Below are 18,101 nucleotides of genomic sequence, written 5' to 3' on the forward strand. Positions count from 1 at the left end.
TTCTTAATTTCAATGTCTCTGGTTATAACTGGAGAGCATTATGCCAAGTGAAATAAGCCAGGTGGTGAGGGACAAATACCATATAATCTCACCTTTAACTGGAACATAATCAACAAAAGAAAAAAGCAAACTAATTAAATTCTTGACGCTTCGATCTCATAGGAGAAACATATGAAGTTGCAAAGCTCATCAGTTTGAATAGACGGCCGGTTTCTGTTTTGAAAACATGTAAGAGCAAGGTGGTAATATCAAACAGCCTTCCAATTTGAAATCATCACATACCAAATATTGGGCCTGTGGACTTTCAGGCCCATCAAACCACCCAAAGCAGCAACGTAAAATGGGAAGAGTGGCAGAGACATTCTCCTCACCCAAACTTTGAATTATTTTAATAACACATGATAATAACCAGTTTTTTTTTGAGGCAGATACCTCTCCTCTATAACTCTCAATAAGTACATTTACATTGAAAATCACTATTACCACATGTAAAGACGCCTAAATGATTGAAAGGAAATATCATGGTCCTCCACTTATTGTTAAAGTATTTTAGACTATCCCATTCTTCACAACGGTGGTGACTTTCCAAACCTTTTCGACACATCCTTCATACACACACATTCATTTGCTTGTAATGAAAACTTGCTCATTGGGGCATATGTGTATAGCCAATATTTATTGAGCAAGGACTCTGCCAGGCACTGTTCTAAGTCATTTACATAGCTCAGTTTATTTAATCCTCTTAACTTTAGGCAGTTTGTAGCATTTTAAAGCTAAGAACGCTAAGTGTTTTAGGTAATCTGTCCAAGGTCATTCGGTAGTAAGCAGCAGAGCCAGACTTGAATCCAGCGTTTCCCTCCAAAGTCCATACACTCTTAGCCACTTCTTGAAGCATTCTTATGACTTCCTATCAGAACTATGGGTAATTTTTAAAAGGTCCCCATTTCTCCTGTGATGTTCAGCCTTTCTCCTCCTCCTCTCTTCTTCCACTTTCTTCCCTGCTTCATAGGCTAACTCCTACTTTGGACTTCCTCAGTTGTCTTTTCCAGCCACAGCCAAAACCTGGCCTCATTCCAGCTCCCAGTTGGCAACGGTGTAAGTGAGGTGGAGGATGAGCCTGCTGAGAACCCCAAGCAGATGGTTGTTGGCAGAAAACGACAGAACTGCATGGAAGAATGAGGTTACCAACATGTCCACGAGCTCCCAACATTCTCTGACCCTTCTCAGGGACACATTTATTTTCATGGTTATGTGGAAATACATGAGGAGTTCTTAGGGAAATGTTGAATTTAGCAATGCAAACTTAGAGCAAGGTGAACAACTGCTAGTGTAGACTTTCCTCCTTTAATATGTATTATTTCATTTGCCTAGAGTTAGAAATGTTGGAAACCAGAGGGGTGCAACCTGCTTCATTAAATCCTGTTTCTGCAGTATTACCAGGAACCAAAAAGTTTTGCCAAAATTTTTCAGGGGGGTTGGGGGGAAGAGATCCTTTATAAGAAAAGGCTCTTAGGGTTGGTTTAAATAACACAATTAAATTGGTAGATATGTTGAATTTATTAGATGCTACATCCAGGAACTGAGATGGAAAGGAGCTCGTCTGTTTCTGCATATTTTTCTGGCAGCATGTGAGTGGCAGCATCTGCCAGTAGCAGCAGGCAGCAGGTGCACTAGCTCAGGAGTCAGCCAGACCTGCACTTCCACCTTCAAGCATGGTGGCCTTGAGCCATTTACTTAGCTTCTTCAAACCTCGACTTCTCTGTAAAGACACAGGGGCATTAATGTTCACTACCCTGGCAAACATTTGCTGGAAAGATCAAATGACATCATGTCACTGAAAGTGCTTAGCACAGAAACTGGCAGAGTAGGCATTAAACAAATGGTACTTGTATTTAATTTTATGTCATTTTAAGGGAGGGGCAGATGTAAAGGCTTGTCATTAAGAAATAAGGAGACAGAAACCATAAATTTGTGGTCTGCAATTTTTCCTTCACTTAAGAAAACTGTTCACCAACGCTGTATTTTCAGTTAAAATACGGAGAGCAGACTCTTTCGCAATACTTCTCCCACCAAAACCTCAACTTTTGGTAATCAGACAGTTCAAAGTTAGGCTGCTCAGTGTAGGGCTGCTCTGTATGTGACGGCCACATGCATATTTACAACATAAAATTTAAGGGAACAGACATGAAATCAAAGTCAACGGGGACATGCTGATGATCAGATGGAAATGGCGTTCCCCACAGCCTCTTAGAAAAGCAATCATCATTTATGCAGATGAGAAATACAGGGTTCACAATAAGAAACACAAGTAAATCAGAAACTCTATACAATAAATCACATTTATAAAGAAAGCACATATGGCCCTGGCTGGTATAGCTCAGTGGATTGAGCACGGGCCTGTGAACCAAAGGGTTGTGGTTGGATTTCCAGTAGGGGCGTGCACCAGGGTTGTGGGCCAGGCCCCCAGCAGGGGGCGTGCAGGAGGCAACCACACATTGATATTTCTCTCCCTCTTTAAAAAAAGAAAATAACAAAAAGGAAGAAAAAAAAAGAAAGCATATATGGAAAAAATTGTATTTTCCTCTACCTAAAAGTTGTATTTTCTTATACCTAAAATTAATGCTGGAAGTGAGGTTTCACTTTCAGCAGTATTTCCAATTTGTTGTACAAAATTAAAAAATAGGGTCACCGCTGCTTTGCTCAACATTTACTTCCCTTTGGGTAAAATGGCCAGTCTACTGAAAAGAGGCCGTTTGCGGGGCTCACTAAGGAAACGCAGAAACTGACAGCTGTAATGCATGGCAGTACAATGATAAACAACTCTCAACAGACCAGTCCCAGAAAGGAAACTAAAATGGGAAGCTCTGATTTTTTAAAAATATTCTTTGCATGAGGGCCCTGGGCTGGTAGCTGTACGAGCATCTCTCTTGGCCTAAGGCGCTGACAGGCATTATCTACCTAAAGAATGTAATGGCTGGGAAAGGGTTCGGCCCCCGTGACTGTCAGAGAGCTCCGGTTACAGCAAAATCTCCGAAGTCATTTCCAGAACATAATCAAAGCTTCGAGTCGGACTACTGGCAAGTTCCTAGGACTGATTTTTGTTGCCGAGTTCAGCATAAAACAATCTCTGAGAAAGCTCAGATCAGCTAGGCTGAATAAACAAGAAGCAAAAGTAAATTTTACCATGGAGTTTCAACCACAGCTAAATGCATTGTTCCATTTCACCAAAAATGCATGCAAATCCCTAAGCCCACCCTCCACGCCCCAACAAACTATAGTTGGCCAACTTTCTAGAATTCTCATAGTGTTACAGAGCAAGGGAGGGGGGTGGTTCACGATAAATTATTACAGAAAGGATTCCGCCTTTCTGTCTCTGGAGGTTCCTTCCCCCACGTCTCCACCTGCTAGGTTCGCAATGCCCGCCGCCAGAGGAAGGACGTCTCTCAATGCCAGAGACTGGTGAAAAGGAAAGGAATTGTTTATTTAAAAGTTACACAAACTTAGAATAATGACCTAATGTCTTCAATAAGATACTAAAGTCCTTTAGAATACCCACAGATGCACAGTCCTTCCCTCTCCCTGTGCCCAGTCCGGGGTACCGTGTCTCAGGAAAAGATGTAGAAGTCCGTGATTCAGGCTCCCGGCACCATCAGCTGTGTGGCTGCTGCAATCTCCAGTTAATCCAAAGCCATGTGGCACCTTCTCACGGCCCACTAGCAAGAGTCCTTTCTCCCCTTTTCTATGGCTGCAAAGTCTCTCCTGCTGCCTAAGCCGCGTGGCAAGAAGAACTCCAAAACCTCGTGGTCCTCTCTACTCTCCTTCAGAACCGCGTGGTCCTTTTCCCCACTTCAGAACCACATGGACCTCTATCTATCTACTTGCTTCAGAACCTCGTGGTTCTCCTTCCTTCAGAGCCGCATGGTCTACTCCCTTCTCCCCCAAAACCTTGTAGTCCTCCCTACTACTTTGGAGCCGCGTGGTCTCTTCTTTACTTCAGAGCCGCATGGTCTCTTCTCTTACTCTATGGCTGCCGGGCCTAGGTTTAAATCCCAGCGCCCAGCTTCCTTTGCAGCCCCATTTCCGACTCCTCCTACAGTCAGCTACACCTGCCAGCATCCCTGTATTCTTCCAGCTTTACTGGGCTGCCATAGTAAGTCTGGGCAGGTGTGGCCCCATGGCATGGAGCCAATCATCTCCACGCTCTCACGCAGGCCCTGTTAACCAGGGGGAGTTGCTTCCCAGACCCGTCTTGGGTGGAAGTCACTCCCATCTCCCTGGCTCAAAGCAGGGCCACAGCTATTTAACATATCTATGAAACCAGTTAAAGGTTATAGATATGTTAAATGACTGTGCCAGGGGTTAGCTGCAAAGCTCTTGCTACCCAAAACAGCTCTGAATGGCCCTGTTCCATGTGTCCCATCCCCCTTGGCTCAGGCCTGTGGGGGTGAAGACATCCTACATACATTTTTCTAATATTTCCTGGACACCCCGAGTCCTGGACCCCATTATAAATCCCTTCTTGGGGCCCTCCTCTTGGCTGCACCCTGCTTCAATAGGTCTGATAATGTTAAAGCAATGGCATTGAAGACCACACTACTCTTCTCCTCAAATACATAAATATCGACATCAAGTACTGAGTATTTGCATAAAATTTATCTATATTCATGCAAACTGTGTATCTCTACCGATGTTGAAAAACTAAAGAGTGTTTAGTTGGCGTCTCTCCTAATTACATGAGGCCCACAGCGTACTGGGACAAAACATTAGTGATTTCCAAACGCTTTCTGTTACAGCACAAACCCATTTTTAAAAGAACAAATCCTTAAAGGTTCTTCAGTGAAGACAGATATAATCTCAACAATGGTTTCATATCTTCAAATTTATGCTTATGAAGAAATACGAATGTTTAACTCACATTGAAGAATGTATCTGTTTTGAGAATAAAATACCCTTTCTAATTAATTTCAGGTTTTGTGCTCACCTTTGGCTGTCACTACTTTACAAATTTCTTTCTACTAAAATTTAGTAGTAGTAGTATATTTTTAAAAGGCCTCAAACAGGCTTCTTGGGGTATCCTTTCACAAGGCGCCCAGAGGAAGAAAAACCAGTCACAGACAGGACACCCCGACACAGGCCGTTATTTGTTTCCTGAGCTAACCCACTTCCTTCTTCACACATTTCCTTCTCTTCACCAATGTGTTTTTTGAAATTAGTATCCAAGTCTTCTCGCAAAATATAGTTCTGGGCCTAGTGCCTGGAACCTGGACAAATGCCAATGGCAGGGTCATTTTTAATTCAGAGTAGTGATAAAAAATTAGAATCTCAAATAAAGTGTCACTTCAGTAACAGAGAAGGCTCCTGATATGTTAATTGATGTTATAGCAAAAGAATACGAATCATTATCAGCTAGAGCCCTGACTTTGAGAAAACAAATGTTATCAAAGTGAAAACTGAAAGCCAAAAACTTTCATGGCTCCTGGCTACTCCACGATGGAAAACTATGGCATCTTCCATATGAGGAAATCATTCCTTTATTTTTAAATTTTATTTATTGATTTTAGAGAGAGAGAGGAAGGGAGGGAGGAAGGGGGAGAGAAAGAGAGAGAGAGAGAGAGAGAGAGAGAGAAACATCAATTTGTTGTTCCATTTATTTATGCGTTCATTGGTTGCTTCTTGTTTATGCCTTGACTAGAGATCAAACCCTCAGCCTTGGCCTATAAGGACAACACTTTAACCAACTGAGCACCCGGCCAGGGCGGTCATTTTTAACCTTTCACACCTTAAGCAAACTAATGAGCAGCTAGGTTTCTTCATACTAAGTATAACCTTGGAGATAAAATTGAAAGTCCCATAATTATTAAAGTTATATATTTTATTAGAAATGTATCTTTTTGGTGATTATTGTCTTGACTTTAATCAGAGCAGATATAGAAAGGTGAACAGAGACGTGGCTATTATGACTCTTCCATGCTAACACACATAATTTTTAGAAAAATAAAATCAGTCTTTACCTAAATATAAAAAGCTTTATTTATTTACCAGCAAAGAGTGATACCAGAAAAACAGACAAAGGGAGTAAAGTCTCTTAAAATGTTTATTTCTGTCAGAATAACTGACGATTTTCTGTTATCTTTTGATTTATTAATATAACAAGCATTTCCCCCCTTGAAAAATCCATCCAAAATAGCTCAATCCTTGAGGTAAAGAACTTTAACTAAAAAAAAATCCTAATTTTTTTAAAGAATAAATTCTTAAAATTCCTTTAACTTGATAAATAGCAATAATCTCTTCTTGTTCTACTCTGGTGAACAAACATATACTTTACACAGCAAAGTATCCAGCCACTTATTGGCAAACCAAAGGCGAGAACTACTCATTTACACGTTCTACCCAAACACAGTGCAATACTGCCATGTTCATACAGACTTGTAAAAAAAAAACTGTTACCAACACTCTTCCGGCAAAGACAGGTTTTGGAATGGCAAAAGCAACACACGTTTTAGCTCTTCAAGCTTTGAAAGGGAATTAATCTGAGTCATCTTCATCAAGATAATCCTCAGCATTGCTTAATGTTCGAACGCCATCTAAACAACAAAATAGAGGGAGAAAGCAAAGGAGAGAAATTAAAAATTGCTTGGATTTTCTTTTCACTTTCAAAGCTCCTAACAATTCAACAAACTCGTCTTCCCTCAGACCCAGAGGTTGTACTTTGCCCCGGATCTTTCTCAACGTTTGCTTTTCAGCCTAACTGTTCAGATTCTGCTGCCTCGGAGGCTGACACACACACCTGTCTGCATGTTCCTTAGACGTGAGTAAAGTAGAGCACGAGGTACTGAGGAGCCATCGCTCTGTCTTGTACAAAATGCACCCTGACCAACTCAGCACACCGGGAGTCGTGCCCCTCCGACAGCGGAGCTGCAACCCCCTCTCCCAACGCCAGCGCACACGTGGCTTCCGTCAGTGACCTGAAGGCCAGGTCACTGGGTAGGAAGACAACCAATGAGGGGTAAGAAGGAAAGAAAACGAAAACCCAGAAGTTTCAGTTTCATTATTGAAAACAATGATAAAGTATACTCAGAAGCAAAAGATTGAAATAAAAAATAAATAAATGCAAGTGTTGAAATAGAAAGAGCTGAACCTCATCAAATGTAAAATCAATCTTGAACAGGGTTCAAAAGGGAAACATCAGAGCTTTAACTATTCACCGATTCAACTGTGTAGTCAAATTTCTATACCAACAGGTTATACTAGGTATAATTTCAGGGGGGGAATTGAAATGCACATGTAAACACCTTGTCAGAGCTTAGTAAATACATGGTATAGCACCCCGATCATGGCCTCTAGGTACTACATCCCCGTAGCTCGTTGGAGATAAGACCAATTTCAAGTCTGGGGCAGAAACTGTAAAAGTGCACCAGGAACCACGTATCACGCCACAAAGCAAGGCTTGTGCCGACAGCATCACATTAAAAGGGTTCAGGATCCAACCTGAAAGACCTCCGCTAGCCAGAGATATCAATAATGGTACTAATTATACGGGACTAAGACACACCAAGTATTTCAGCACACACCAGAGGGAATCTGTTGGTCCCCGGTGGAGGATGACAGGGAGCCAGCATGCTATTTTGAAAACAAATAAAGGGTAAAAATCAAGTCTTTATTCTGCTCCTGCTACATGAACTATTCCTCTTGGTAACCAAACAGCTGAGGGGGAGAAATTTTTCTTTAGAGAATGTTCCAGCTAATAACAGAGGGAAAGAGCTAGAACATCACCACTTCGCAACCATCAGTGAAATAATGAATCTAAACAATGACCATCGCAGATGCTAACGTCACAGGATGAGTGACAGCAGATATCCTGCACAGGCCTCTGATGGGGGATCGTGATTTTCTCTGCGAAGTGTTCTTGCCTCTCCCCCTAAGACAGCTAGATCTAAATCTAATCAAACCTCTAGGTCTGACCTCAGTGGACTGCGGACAGCAGGACAGCATGACAGACACACCACGGAAACGCACACTGACAACGTCTGCCCTGGGAAACTCAGGTAAACTGATGAATGAATTACAAAGCTAAGTATGGGGGAAGAGGAATGGGAAAGGAAACACTAATTTTTTTTAAAAAAAAAACCTAAGAGATATACCTATTAATTACCTAATTTGCACCCTGACTTACTGCAAAGTGTAAGTAAATAAATACATAAATAAGTAAGCAAAGAATAAATAAACAGGTATAAGAAAAATGGCCAATTTGGAAAATGACACGATAATATTAAGGACATTAATTTTTGGCATGTTAATGATAGGAGCTTTTTAAAGAATCTTTACATGTTTAAGAAAATGATTATTGAGAAAAAGGGAGGGGCAAGCAAGAGTCAGAACAGGGGGATAGAAACTAGTTTATTTTATATGACAGAAGGAAAGGCAAAGAAGAACAAGTGCTGTGAGCAGAACGGAGGTCAGCTTCAGTGATTTCACTTCCCAACCTCTAGAAGACTCCAGAGTCACTATGTTCTTCTCCATCCTCCTTATGAAAGTTCTGGAGACCTGGGAGAAATAGACTTTGTTCTACCCATGCGTACCCACAAACTCCAATACTGGCTGCCAACTTGGGAAAAGCAGCTTTTTAAGCTAAAGACAAAAAGAGAAACAGCAAAGTTCTTTCCCCTCCCACTTTGCTACAACAATCCTGTATTTTGCAGTATTTGAGATATTCTTTGCCCTTCCGTGGTCACTTGTGCACTTTGTTATAACCTCGTTTCTGCTGTTGGCAAGAGAAAGATGACTTGCCACGGTGCGAACTCTGCCTGAGGGTAACTCCCGAGACAGAAGTGAGCCAGGCGAATGAATTCCTCTTCCTTCCTTCCTTCAACAGACTGCTCTGAGGCCCAGTTTATCTAGAAACTTCTCGCAAGGACAAATGCTGAGTCATGAGCTGAATCTCTCTCTGTCACCCATCTTGGAGCATGACCGACGTGATAGCGTATGGCCCAGCAGCACTTCCCAGCCTCCCTACCTCACTTGCATTCTTCCTCAGCCTCACTGCACTGGACTTAACGTGTTCCAAATCAAGGATCAGCACTTCAGACAGACAGATAGACAAACAATAAATAAACAAATGGTGGAGGAACAAACAGGATAACATGGCTAATTGTCATACAAATAATGTTAAAGGGAAGAAGTTAGACACAAAAATGTACATACTGCTTGATTCCATTTACATCAAGTTCAAGAACAGGCAAAGCTACGTATGGTGAAATAAGGATGCTGAGGGTGGCTTCTGGAACATGGAAAATGTTTCCTATCTTTATCAGACTTGTGGTGAGGAAGTGTACGCACAGTAAAAAAGTCATCGCTTAGCTGTACACTCGGGATTTATGTACTTAATGTACAAATATGACCCTCACCCCACCTCTATATCCTAAAGTTACTCTCATGGTAACTGAAACAAGTAAGTTATTTTGTCCCTATAAAAATTCCAAGATGTGACCTTGGCTGGTATGGCTCAGTGGATTAAGCATTGGCCTGTGAACCAAAGGGTCTCTGGTTCGATTCCCAGTCAGGGCACATGCCTGAGTTGCAGGCCAGGTCCCCCCAGTGGGGGGTGTGTGAGAGGCAACCACACATTAATGTTTCTTTCCCTCTCTTTCTCCCTCCCTCCCCGACTGTCTAAAATTAAAATAAATTAAAAATCTTCCCAAAAAATCCAAGACGTGCTTTTAAAAGTGGACAACATATCAGAATATACCTTTTCTAGCTTAGAGTTCATGCTGGCAATTAGTTCAATAGTCAAACTTTCATTCCAACTAGGATCAAAATATAAATTAAAACTTTTTAACTGGATGATTGGAGAAATGAAGCAAGGAAAAAAAGGTAACATGCCAGCCAAGATGGAGTCATAGGTAGATATACTTTACCTCCTTGAAATGTATAGAAATCCAACAACCAAGGAGTTAAAGAAGAAACATTCATTCAGACCGGTAGAAGGGCCAGAGACAGCATCTGAGGCAGACAGACCAAGTGGCAAGGCAGTAGCTGGAGGACCAGGCAGGCGAGACGGTGGCTGGTGATCCCACATTTGCAAGAGGATAAGCCAGGAAGAACAACTGGGGAGTGAGACAGACCATGCAACCCAGGGTTCCAGTGTGAGGAAATAAAGCACCAAAATCTTTGGATGTAAAAATCTGTGGGGATTGCAGTGGAGGGAGAAGTTCCCAGCCTCATAGGAGAGTTCGTTGGAGAGACCCACAGGGTTCTAGAATATACACAAGCCCACCCACCTGGGAATCAGCACCAGAAGGGCCCAATTTGCTTGTGGGTAGCAAAGGAAGTGACTGAAAGCCAAGTAAGTGTCATTGTTCCCTCTCTGACCCCTCCCCAACAGACATACCACAACACAGCCACATGGGTTACCCCACCCTGGCGAATACCTAAGGCTCTGCATCTTACAGTGTAACAGGTGAGCTGAGACAAAGAAATATGGCCCAAATGACAGAAGAGATCAAAGCTCCAGAAAAAATACAACTAAGTGATGAAGAGATAGCCAATCTATCAGATGCAGAGTTCAAAACACTGGTAGTCAGGGTGCTCACAGAAATGGTTGAGTATTGTCACAAAATAGAGGAAAAAGTAAAGGCTATGCAAAGTGAAATAAAGAAAAATATACAGGGAACCAACAGTGAAGGGAAGGAAACCAGGACTCAAATCAACAGTTTGGAGCAGAAGGATGAAATAAACATTCAACCAGGACAGAATGAAGAAACAAGAATTCAGAAAGAATTAGGAGAGGCTTAGGAACCTCCAGGACAACTTTAAATATTCCAATACCTGAATCATAGGGGTGCCAGAAGAAGAAGAGGAAGAGCAAGAAATTGAAAATTTATGTGAAAAAATAATGGAGAATTTCCCTAATCTGGCAAAGGAAATAGACTTCTAGGAAGTCCAGGAAGCTCAGAGGGTCCCAAAGAACTTGGACCCAAGGAAGCACAGACCAAAGCACATCATAATTACATTACCCAGGATTAAAGATAAGGAGACAATCTTAAAAGCAGCAAGAGAAAGAGACAGTTACCTACAAAGGAATTCCCATAAGACTGTCAGATGATTTCTCAAAAGAAACTTTATAGGCAAGAAGGGGTTGGAAAGAAGTATTTAAAGTCATGAAAGGAAAGGACCTACATCCAAGATTACTCTATCCACCAAAGCTATCATTTAGAATGGAAGGGCAGATAAAGTGCTTCCCAGATGAGGTCAAGTTAAAGGAGTTCATCATCACCAAACCCTTATTATATGAAATGTTAAAGAGACTTATCTAAGAAAAAGAAGAAGATCAAAACTATGAACAGTAAAATGACCACAAACTCACAACTATTAACAACCGAACCTAAAAAAAAAAAACAACTAAGCAAACAAGTAGAACAGGAACAGAATCACAGAAATGGAGATCACATGGAGGGTTATCAGAGGGGATGGGAAGGAGGGAGAATGGGGTAAAAGATACAGGGAATAAGAAGCATAAATGGTAAGTACAAAATAGACAGGGGAAGGTTAAGAATAGTATAGGAAATGTAGAAGACAAGGAACTTACATGTACGACCCATGGACATGAACTAAAGGGGGGGATGCTGGTGCAGGGTGGAGGGGAGTAAAGGGGAGAAAAAACGGGACAACTGTAATAGCATAATCAATAAAATATACTAAAAAAGAAGAAAGAAAAGGAAAAAAGATAAAATGAAAATGGAAATGTGAAAATTTATTTCTCGGCTCTGTGTGCCAGGCCCCAAGATTACCTCCGTAATGAATCCCTTATCCAGTCAGTGCATATTTAGGAAGGCAGACTAAAGACACTTGGAGAGAACAGAGAAAAAGAGCACACCCCTTCTAGCCGTTTCACAAGGACTGCAAAGAGGTAAGGGATACAGAGAAGACTTTGCCACCTGCGTCTCCCCCATCCTGCTGCTCATGTTGAGGTTTCTGGGTGCAGCTCTCTAAGGGGTAAACAGGTTTGGTGTCCTCCTTGCCTGTCAAGGTCAAGCTCATACTATGCATGAGATTCTGATAACCCACAGAGCAACAGGAAGTCAGTGGTGGAGAAAGGACATTAAGCCAGAGTCCTACTTCCTGGCCCAGCAAAGGCAGCAAGGATTAGGTCGTCCGCCTCACGTATGTCTCTCCCACAGGGCTGCAAACATAGCCGCTCAGTAAAAATGTACCTGGGGAGCACCACTCAGCTGGTAAATACTTTCTCACTCACTCAGTAGAACCTATTTCATCTACGCAGGAGTAATTACTTTAAAGACAGACTTGCTCTGCCAGTCACCACTAACCGCTTGAATAATTAAAGAATCCCAAACTGTTTAATAGTCTACATTATCTATCCGAAGTTAAAAGAAATAAGAATGTGGAATAAACACACACCTGGAATAAAGGACAAAAAGGAACAATAGGTTCGTGAGGAGGGTTATGACAGGAATGTGCTGATAGGTAGGGAGGATACTTCTGGGAAGCCCCCTTGGTGAGCTATGAAGAGAAGGAGACTAAAATTTTTTATTGGAACAGGAAACCAGGGGACTGACTTTATTTTGTCGCTTCTGCTAGGAATGGAGTATGTATGGGACGGCACAACATTGCCTCTTCTCATAACACGGCACACCCTCCCAGCATTTGTTTCAGGAATCGCCACATTAGAATGACTCTGGGGAGACACATTCAATAGGCTATATACTGAGAGGTCAAATCAACATCCGGTCTCTGAATAGTAATCAGGGATGATTGCAATCATGTTTAACACTTCTTTTTAACACCCCTACAAAACAACCACACAAACCGTTCTTTTTTTTTTCAAATCTATTCTCCCACATCACTAGCTATTTTTATCTCTAAGAATGTACACCCCAACTTCATCTTTAAAAACGATACATAGTACCATGATATATACAATAAATGCCAAAATGTTTACAAAGTCTAGGATGATCCTGATTATAGTTTACTGATACCCTCATTTAAAATAGAAACGAAATATAACCATGGAGTTGTTGAGTGCTTAAGTTAAAAACATTTAGCTCTACCCACTCATAAAAACATTATCTTAAAAGAGGTAATGGAAAGCAAGGTGATTAGAATTTGGCAGTAAGAAACAAAGAAATATACAAAAATCAGTATATTCAATTTGTTTCTTCAAATTTGTTTGCATGGGGGTATCCTGCCGGGTCAGGGGTTCTGACTCAGAGCAAGGATATAAAATCCAACTTCAGAATCACCTGAAGAGTTCATCAAGAAAATTATTTACCCAATCCTAAGTAGATAAATCTTAGTAATGACGGCACCACAGGAGAAAGAGGGGTTAAAACCGAATACCTGTTCCCTGTTTCTTTTTCAGGAGAGTTGCACAGGCAGCATTAGTAGCCATGTCCAGGGCCAGCTTGTTCTCATTGTTCCGCAAGTCTGTTCTAGCACCTTCCCCAACACAAGAAAAGTAAATTAGACGTTTTTGAAGACCATAGTAGCAGCCAGTACTCTTTTCCATCAAAACGGACCACTTTTGGCAAAGCTAACTGGAGATCTTTTCTGGCCCAGAAATAGTTTTTTGAAAGCAGAAAAACTCTCTCAAACCAGTAATAATGACCTATATGTTTTTATTAGCCAATGTCACCTCAATATCTTCAATAAAAAAATAAAGGACCCCGGTAGTTCCTGTGCCTCGGCATGAGTGTTTGGAGACTAAATTCAATACACCCTTTGCTTCTTATGTTCAAGAAGGTCTCTGGAAAGGACCCATGTAGGTTGAGCTGGAGGGGATGAATATTCTCCATCTGTAAGTATACTGTCATGTAAACTGGCGGAACAGCAACATCACAAAACCCAGAGGCAATCAGTGCGTAATTCCTGTGGCCCATCTTCTACACACCTTTTTCCTTGCCTTTATTGTATTAAAGATTATATCATAATTCATGAATCATCATCAAAGATTCAAAAATATGGAAGTATGCTGGACAAAACCATGTCCCGTTTCATCTCCCAAACAAATCCGTCCTTCCCCATTTTCTACCTTCTCCAGAGGTAACCATGCCCCACAGGTAGGGGCATGAATGTAGTCTCAGACATGTATGTACATACACACAAAACCACACTACAGGTATTGGTCTGTAATTTCACTTTTTAATTTATGTACAGCTGATGTATATACAATTAGTTTCAAGTAAATAATATGATTCTATTTATTTATATTGTGAAATGATCACCACACTGTCTAGTTAACATCCTTCACCCTGCAGTTACCAAAAAAAATATTTTTAAGTGGTGAGAACTTTTAAGATCTCTCTCAGCAACTTTCAGAGCTGCAATACAGTGTTACCTGTAGTCATCATCCTGTACACGACATCCTCACGACTGACTTTATAACTGAAAGTTTATACCTTTTGACCCCCAAGATACTTTTAACATAGCAATTTATAACGGTACTGATTTCTTAGCAGTACACATACTTATAACTCAATCTATTGAAATGTGTGTAAGTATCCCATGTGTGGATGCTCCGGATTTTATTTAATCTCTCCCCTACTGAGGGGCACTCAGGCTGTTGTCCCCAATTTTTATTATCACAAACAATGCTGCCCTGAACCTCCCTGCAAACATCTTCGTTTATGTATTTCTGAAGGATGGTTTCCTAGAAGGGATGTCGAAATGTAAGGACATGTACATTTTAAGTTCTGCCAGCTACAGTAGAGCGCTTTCTGAGGCTTTACCGATTTATACTTTCTGCCACAATGTATGAGGCTGCAATTGCCTTTGCAATGACATTGTCTTCAATACACGAAAAACAAATGTCCTAAAACTTAAAGGCGCAAAAATATTAAGTCCAGAAAAAAAGTAGTATGTGTAATTAGGAATATGGAGATGGTGTGTGGAAACCTGTCTCTGAGCAGAGTTAGATCTATCCATAGGGTTATACGGAAAACCTCCTTCCCTACAGGTCAAAAAGCCCGAGGGTTCCCCAGCTGGGCGGCTCAGTTGGTTGGATTGTCACCCCACACACCAAAAGGTTGCAAGTTCGTTCTCCAGTACAGGAGCATACGCGAGGCAACCAATGGAGGTTTCTCTCTCACACTGATGTCTCTCTCTCTCTCTCTCTCTCCATCTCTCTCTCTCTCTCAGATCAATAAACATATCCTCAGGTGAGGATTTAAACGAATCCTGAGGGTTAATAGTTCTGTGACTAATCATTTCTTACATTAAATTATACTTCAGAACTCAGACATGCTTTCTGTCAGGCCAGGAAATGTTCAGAGGCACTGTGCTGAAAAGAAACGGCAATTTCCTGTGTCCTTCTCACCCAGCGCTGCCCGATAGAAATACAGCGTGAGCCATAGACGTAATTTTCAATCTGCCAGTGGCCACATTGTCCAAAAGTGAAATTCATTTAAATACTTTATTTTACTAGTATATCTGAAATGTTCTCATTTCATCATGTCACCACTATAAAAGTGATTGTGATATTTACATTTTTTTCACTAATTCTTCTAAATCTGCAGTGCATTTTACACGTATAGCACACCCCAATGGACACTAGCCTTTATCTCAAGGGCTCAAGGGCACATGTGCCAGCGGCGGCCGGAGCAGATGGCACAGCTCTTAGCACGACTTTGGAGGGGTGGGGTGGGGGCGGGAAAGTGGTGTCCCATCTTTTAGACCTAGAGTTTACATCATCAACATACTTTAAATCAAAAACATTTCCTCTCCTATATCCCAACATTGCTCCAAGGAGCCCTAATGATAGTGCGTCCATATAACATGTGCCCTGGGGGTGCAAGCATCTTATATTACAGCCTTCTGGACCAGGGTCCAGTACGGGATGACATGCCTGGCTCTCTGCAAGGGTTAATTAATATTTGTGGGACAGGTGGATGAGGGGATGGTCAGTCCATAATTTCAGAGTTGCCTCTGACGTGTGTAAAAACAGAGAGTCAGGGGATCTTCTCCGCTCTCTGTAGGTCTAACACCTGCTCAGCTCAGAGCAGGACACCGCAGCCACGGAAATCTTCCGTATCTACCGAGACTGTCCTGTGAGAACCGGGACCACAGACACTTGCCCCACACGGCGCTCTCAGAGCAGACAGACAGAGGGCCTCCTTGGTCTGTTCATGCACGCACACACCCACGCACATACACACACACCACAAAACACGTCTTTCTAAGGTCCTTTAACCCCACAGAAATGCACAGTAAGTTCTTACTAAAATTAATACGTGTAATTTTAAAGCTTACTACAGTTTCAATTTAAAACTAAAAACTTACACAAGTCACCTCATAATTCCATCTTATTGTAACAACTCTGTGATGCAGAGTAGAGGTTAAAAGCCCCAGTTTTAAAATAAGAAGCCTAAGGAGCCTCTCATTCGTCTTATTCTTTCAAGTAGTATCATTAGATGCAGTCTAGTTTTCAGGGTAAGCAAAGACCGGATAGCCACAGCACACTTTACCTTTTGCCAGAAGCATCTCGACAATATCTGCGTAACCCTTCCACGCAGCAGCATGCAAAGCTGTGTCTCCCAACTTGTTCTACGGTGACAAAAAGAGAAAGTAGCATTTTAAAATCAGAGTGTGGACTGAAAACACACAGGAGCTGAGGCTTACTCTAGTGAACCTCAAACGATAAGAAAGTTATCTTCATACACAAATTCCACAGAGTGAAAGGAGACTCGAGAGATGGGAGGTGAGCGGCACTGGGAGAGAGACTGGGACGGAGGAATGGAAACTGCCGCGCCAGACCCCAGGCGAAGTGCAGGTGCACGCAGAGGAAGACTCCAAGAGGAAGCAAGCAGATTCCCGCCAGAAGCCCTGCGTGAATTAGGAACTGGAGATGCCTGGAGGCAGGCACTGGGGCGGGAATGAGGCACGGGGGTGAAAACACGTCCACCGTGTGGAAGTGTTTATAAGGAGTAACCTCAGAGCCCCAGATCACCACCTGCTGCTCTCCTTGCTGCTAGATGAGCCAGTACAGGTGCTAGAATTACCGTCAAGAAATTAACCAGATAGTTTCCATGCTCATGGACACCAAGGACAAGAAAAGGTGGCAATGAGGCCAGGAAATAAAACCAGGGGGTAGGTGAAAAACCTAACAACTGAGCGGCAAGCCCGCTCTCCCGGCCTCCTGCCGTGACACGTACGGTCTAGCAGGCACCCCAGGCAGGGGCGGGAAGCTGAACAGCCCGCAGGCCATGGAGGGAGTGAGCACTCACACTGATGTCTGGGGACAACCCCACAAAACACCGAGACTTCACCACTTCGCCCTATGGAGAAGCCCACCAGACAGCAAGCCCCACCAGCACACACAGCTTCCAATTTCACCTAAACGGGAAGGATAAACAAAGACACTAGGTATTTGAGGAAAGTCTCCTGTATCTGAGGAAAAACTAAAACAAAAAAAATAAACGAAACTGAGGAAAAAGACACAGTACTGTGAATAGCAGAAAATACTTTAAAAAGCTGTAATTAACATCAGAGATATAAGATGGTACTGAATAATGAAACAAGAAACAGATGCTATTTAAAATAGCAATCGGAGTAAAAGAATGAGCTTGGGGTAAACACAATTCTGAGATGGCCCCCAAGACTCCTGCCCCCTGGCACACACCCACTGTATGGATCCCCTCCCCTTGAGTGTGGGTGAGTCCTGAAAATATAACAAAATATTACTCCCATAATTAGATATCTAATCAGTTGACACTGAGATCATCAAAAGAGAGATTATACTGGGTGGGCCTGGCCTAATCAGGTGTGCCCTTTCCCCAAAAAAGGTTTGGTTAGTGCCAGACACAATCTCCTACTGACCTTGAGAAAGAAACAAATGTCATGCTGTGAGCTGTCCATAAAGAACAGTGGTCTCTGGAGGCTGAGGGCCACATTACTACCGATGCGAGACACTCAATTCCCCCGGCAACCTGAATGAGCTTGGAATAGGATGTGCGCTCCACACGAGAACCCCACTGCGGCCAATACTTCGATCCCAGCCTGTGAGACCTGGAGAGAGAACCCATCTGTGCCATGCCCAGAATTTGGGTCTACAGAAAATATAAGGTAAAGGGGTGCTGTTTCAGGCTATGTTT

At 42.2% G+C, this 18,101-nt stretch overlaps 1 protein-coding gene across 1 annotated transcript in view; it reads right to left on the reverse strand.

Annotated features, from left to right (window-relative positions):
• Positions 1 to 6,076: 6,076 nt before the first annotated feature.
• The window catches only part of OSTF1 (osteoclast stimulating factor 1), a 51,787-nt gene continuing 39,762 nt past the window's right edge, over positions 6,077 to 18,101 (reverse strand). Inside the window, exons 8-10 of the mRNA XM_024555569.3 lie at positions 16,476 to 16,554; positions 13,354 to 13,452; positions 6,077 to 6,584 (exon numbers count right to left, since the gene is read on the reverse strand). Coding sequence (XP_024411337.2) covers positions 6,526 to 6,584; positions 13,354 to 13,452; positions 16,476 to 16,554 — 237 coding nt within the window. The 3' untranslated portion in view covers positions 6,077 to 6,525. The remainder of the gene's footprint in view (positions 6,585 to 13,353; positions 13,453 to 16,475; positions 16,555 to 18,101) is intronic.

This window comes from Desmodus rotundus, chromosome 1 (assembly GCF_022682495.2).
Source record: "Desmodus rotundus isolate HL8 chromosome 1, HLdesRot8A.1, whole genome shotgun sequence".
Classification (NCBI taxonomy): domain Eukaryota; kingdom Metazoa; phylum Chordata; class Mammalia; order Chiroptera; family Phyllostomidae; genus Desmodus; species Desmodus rotundus.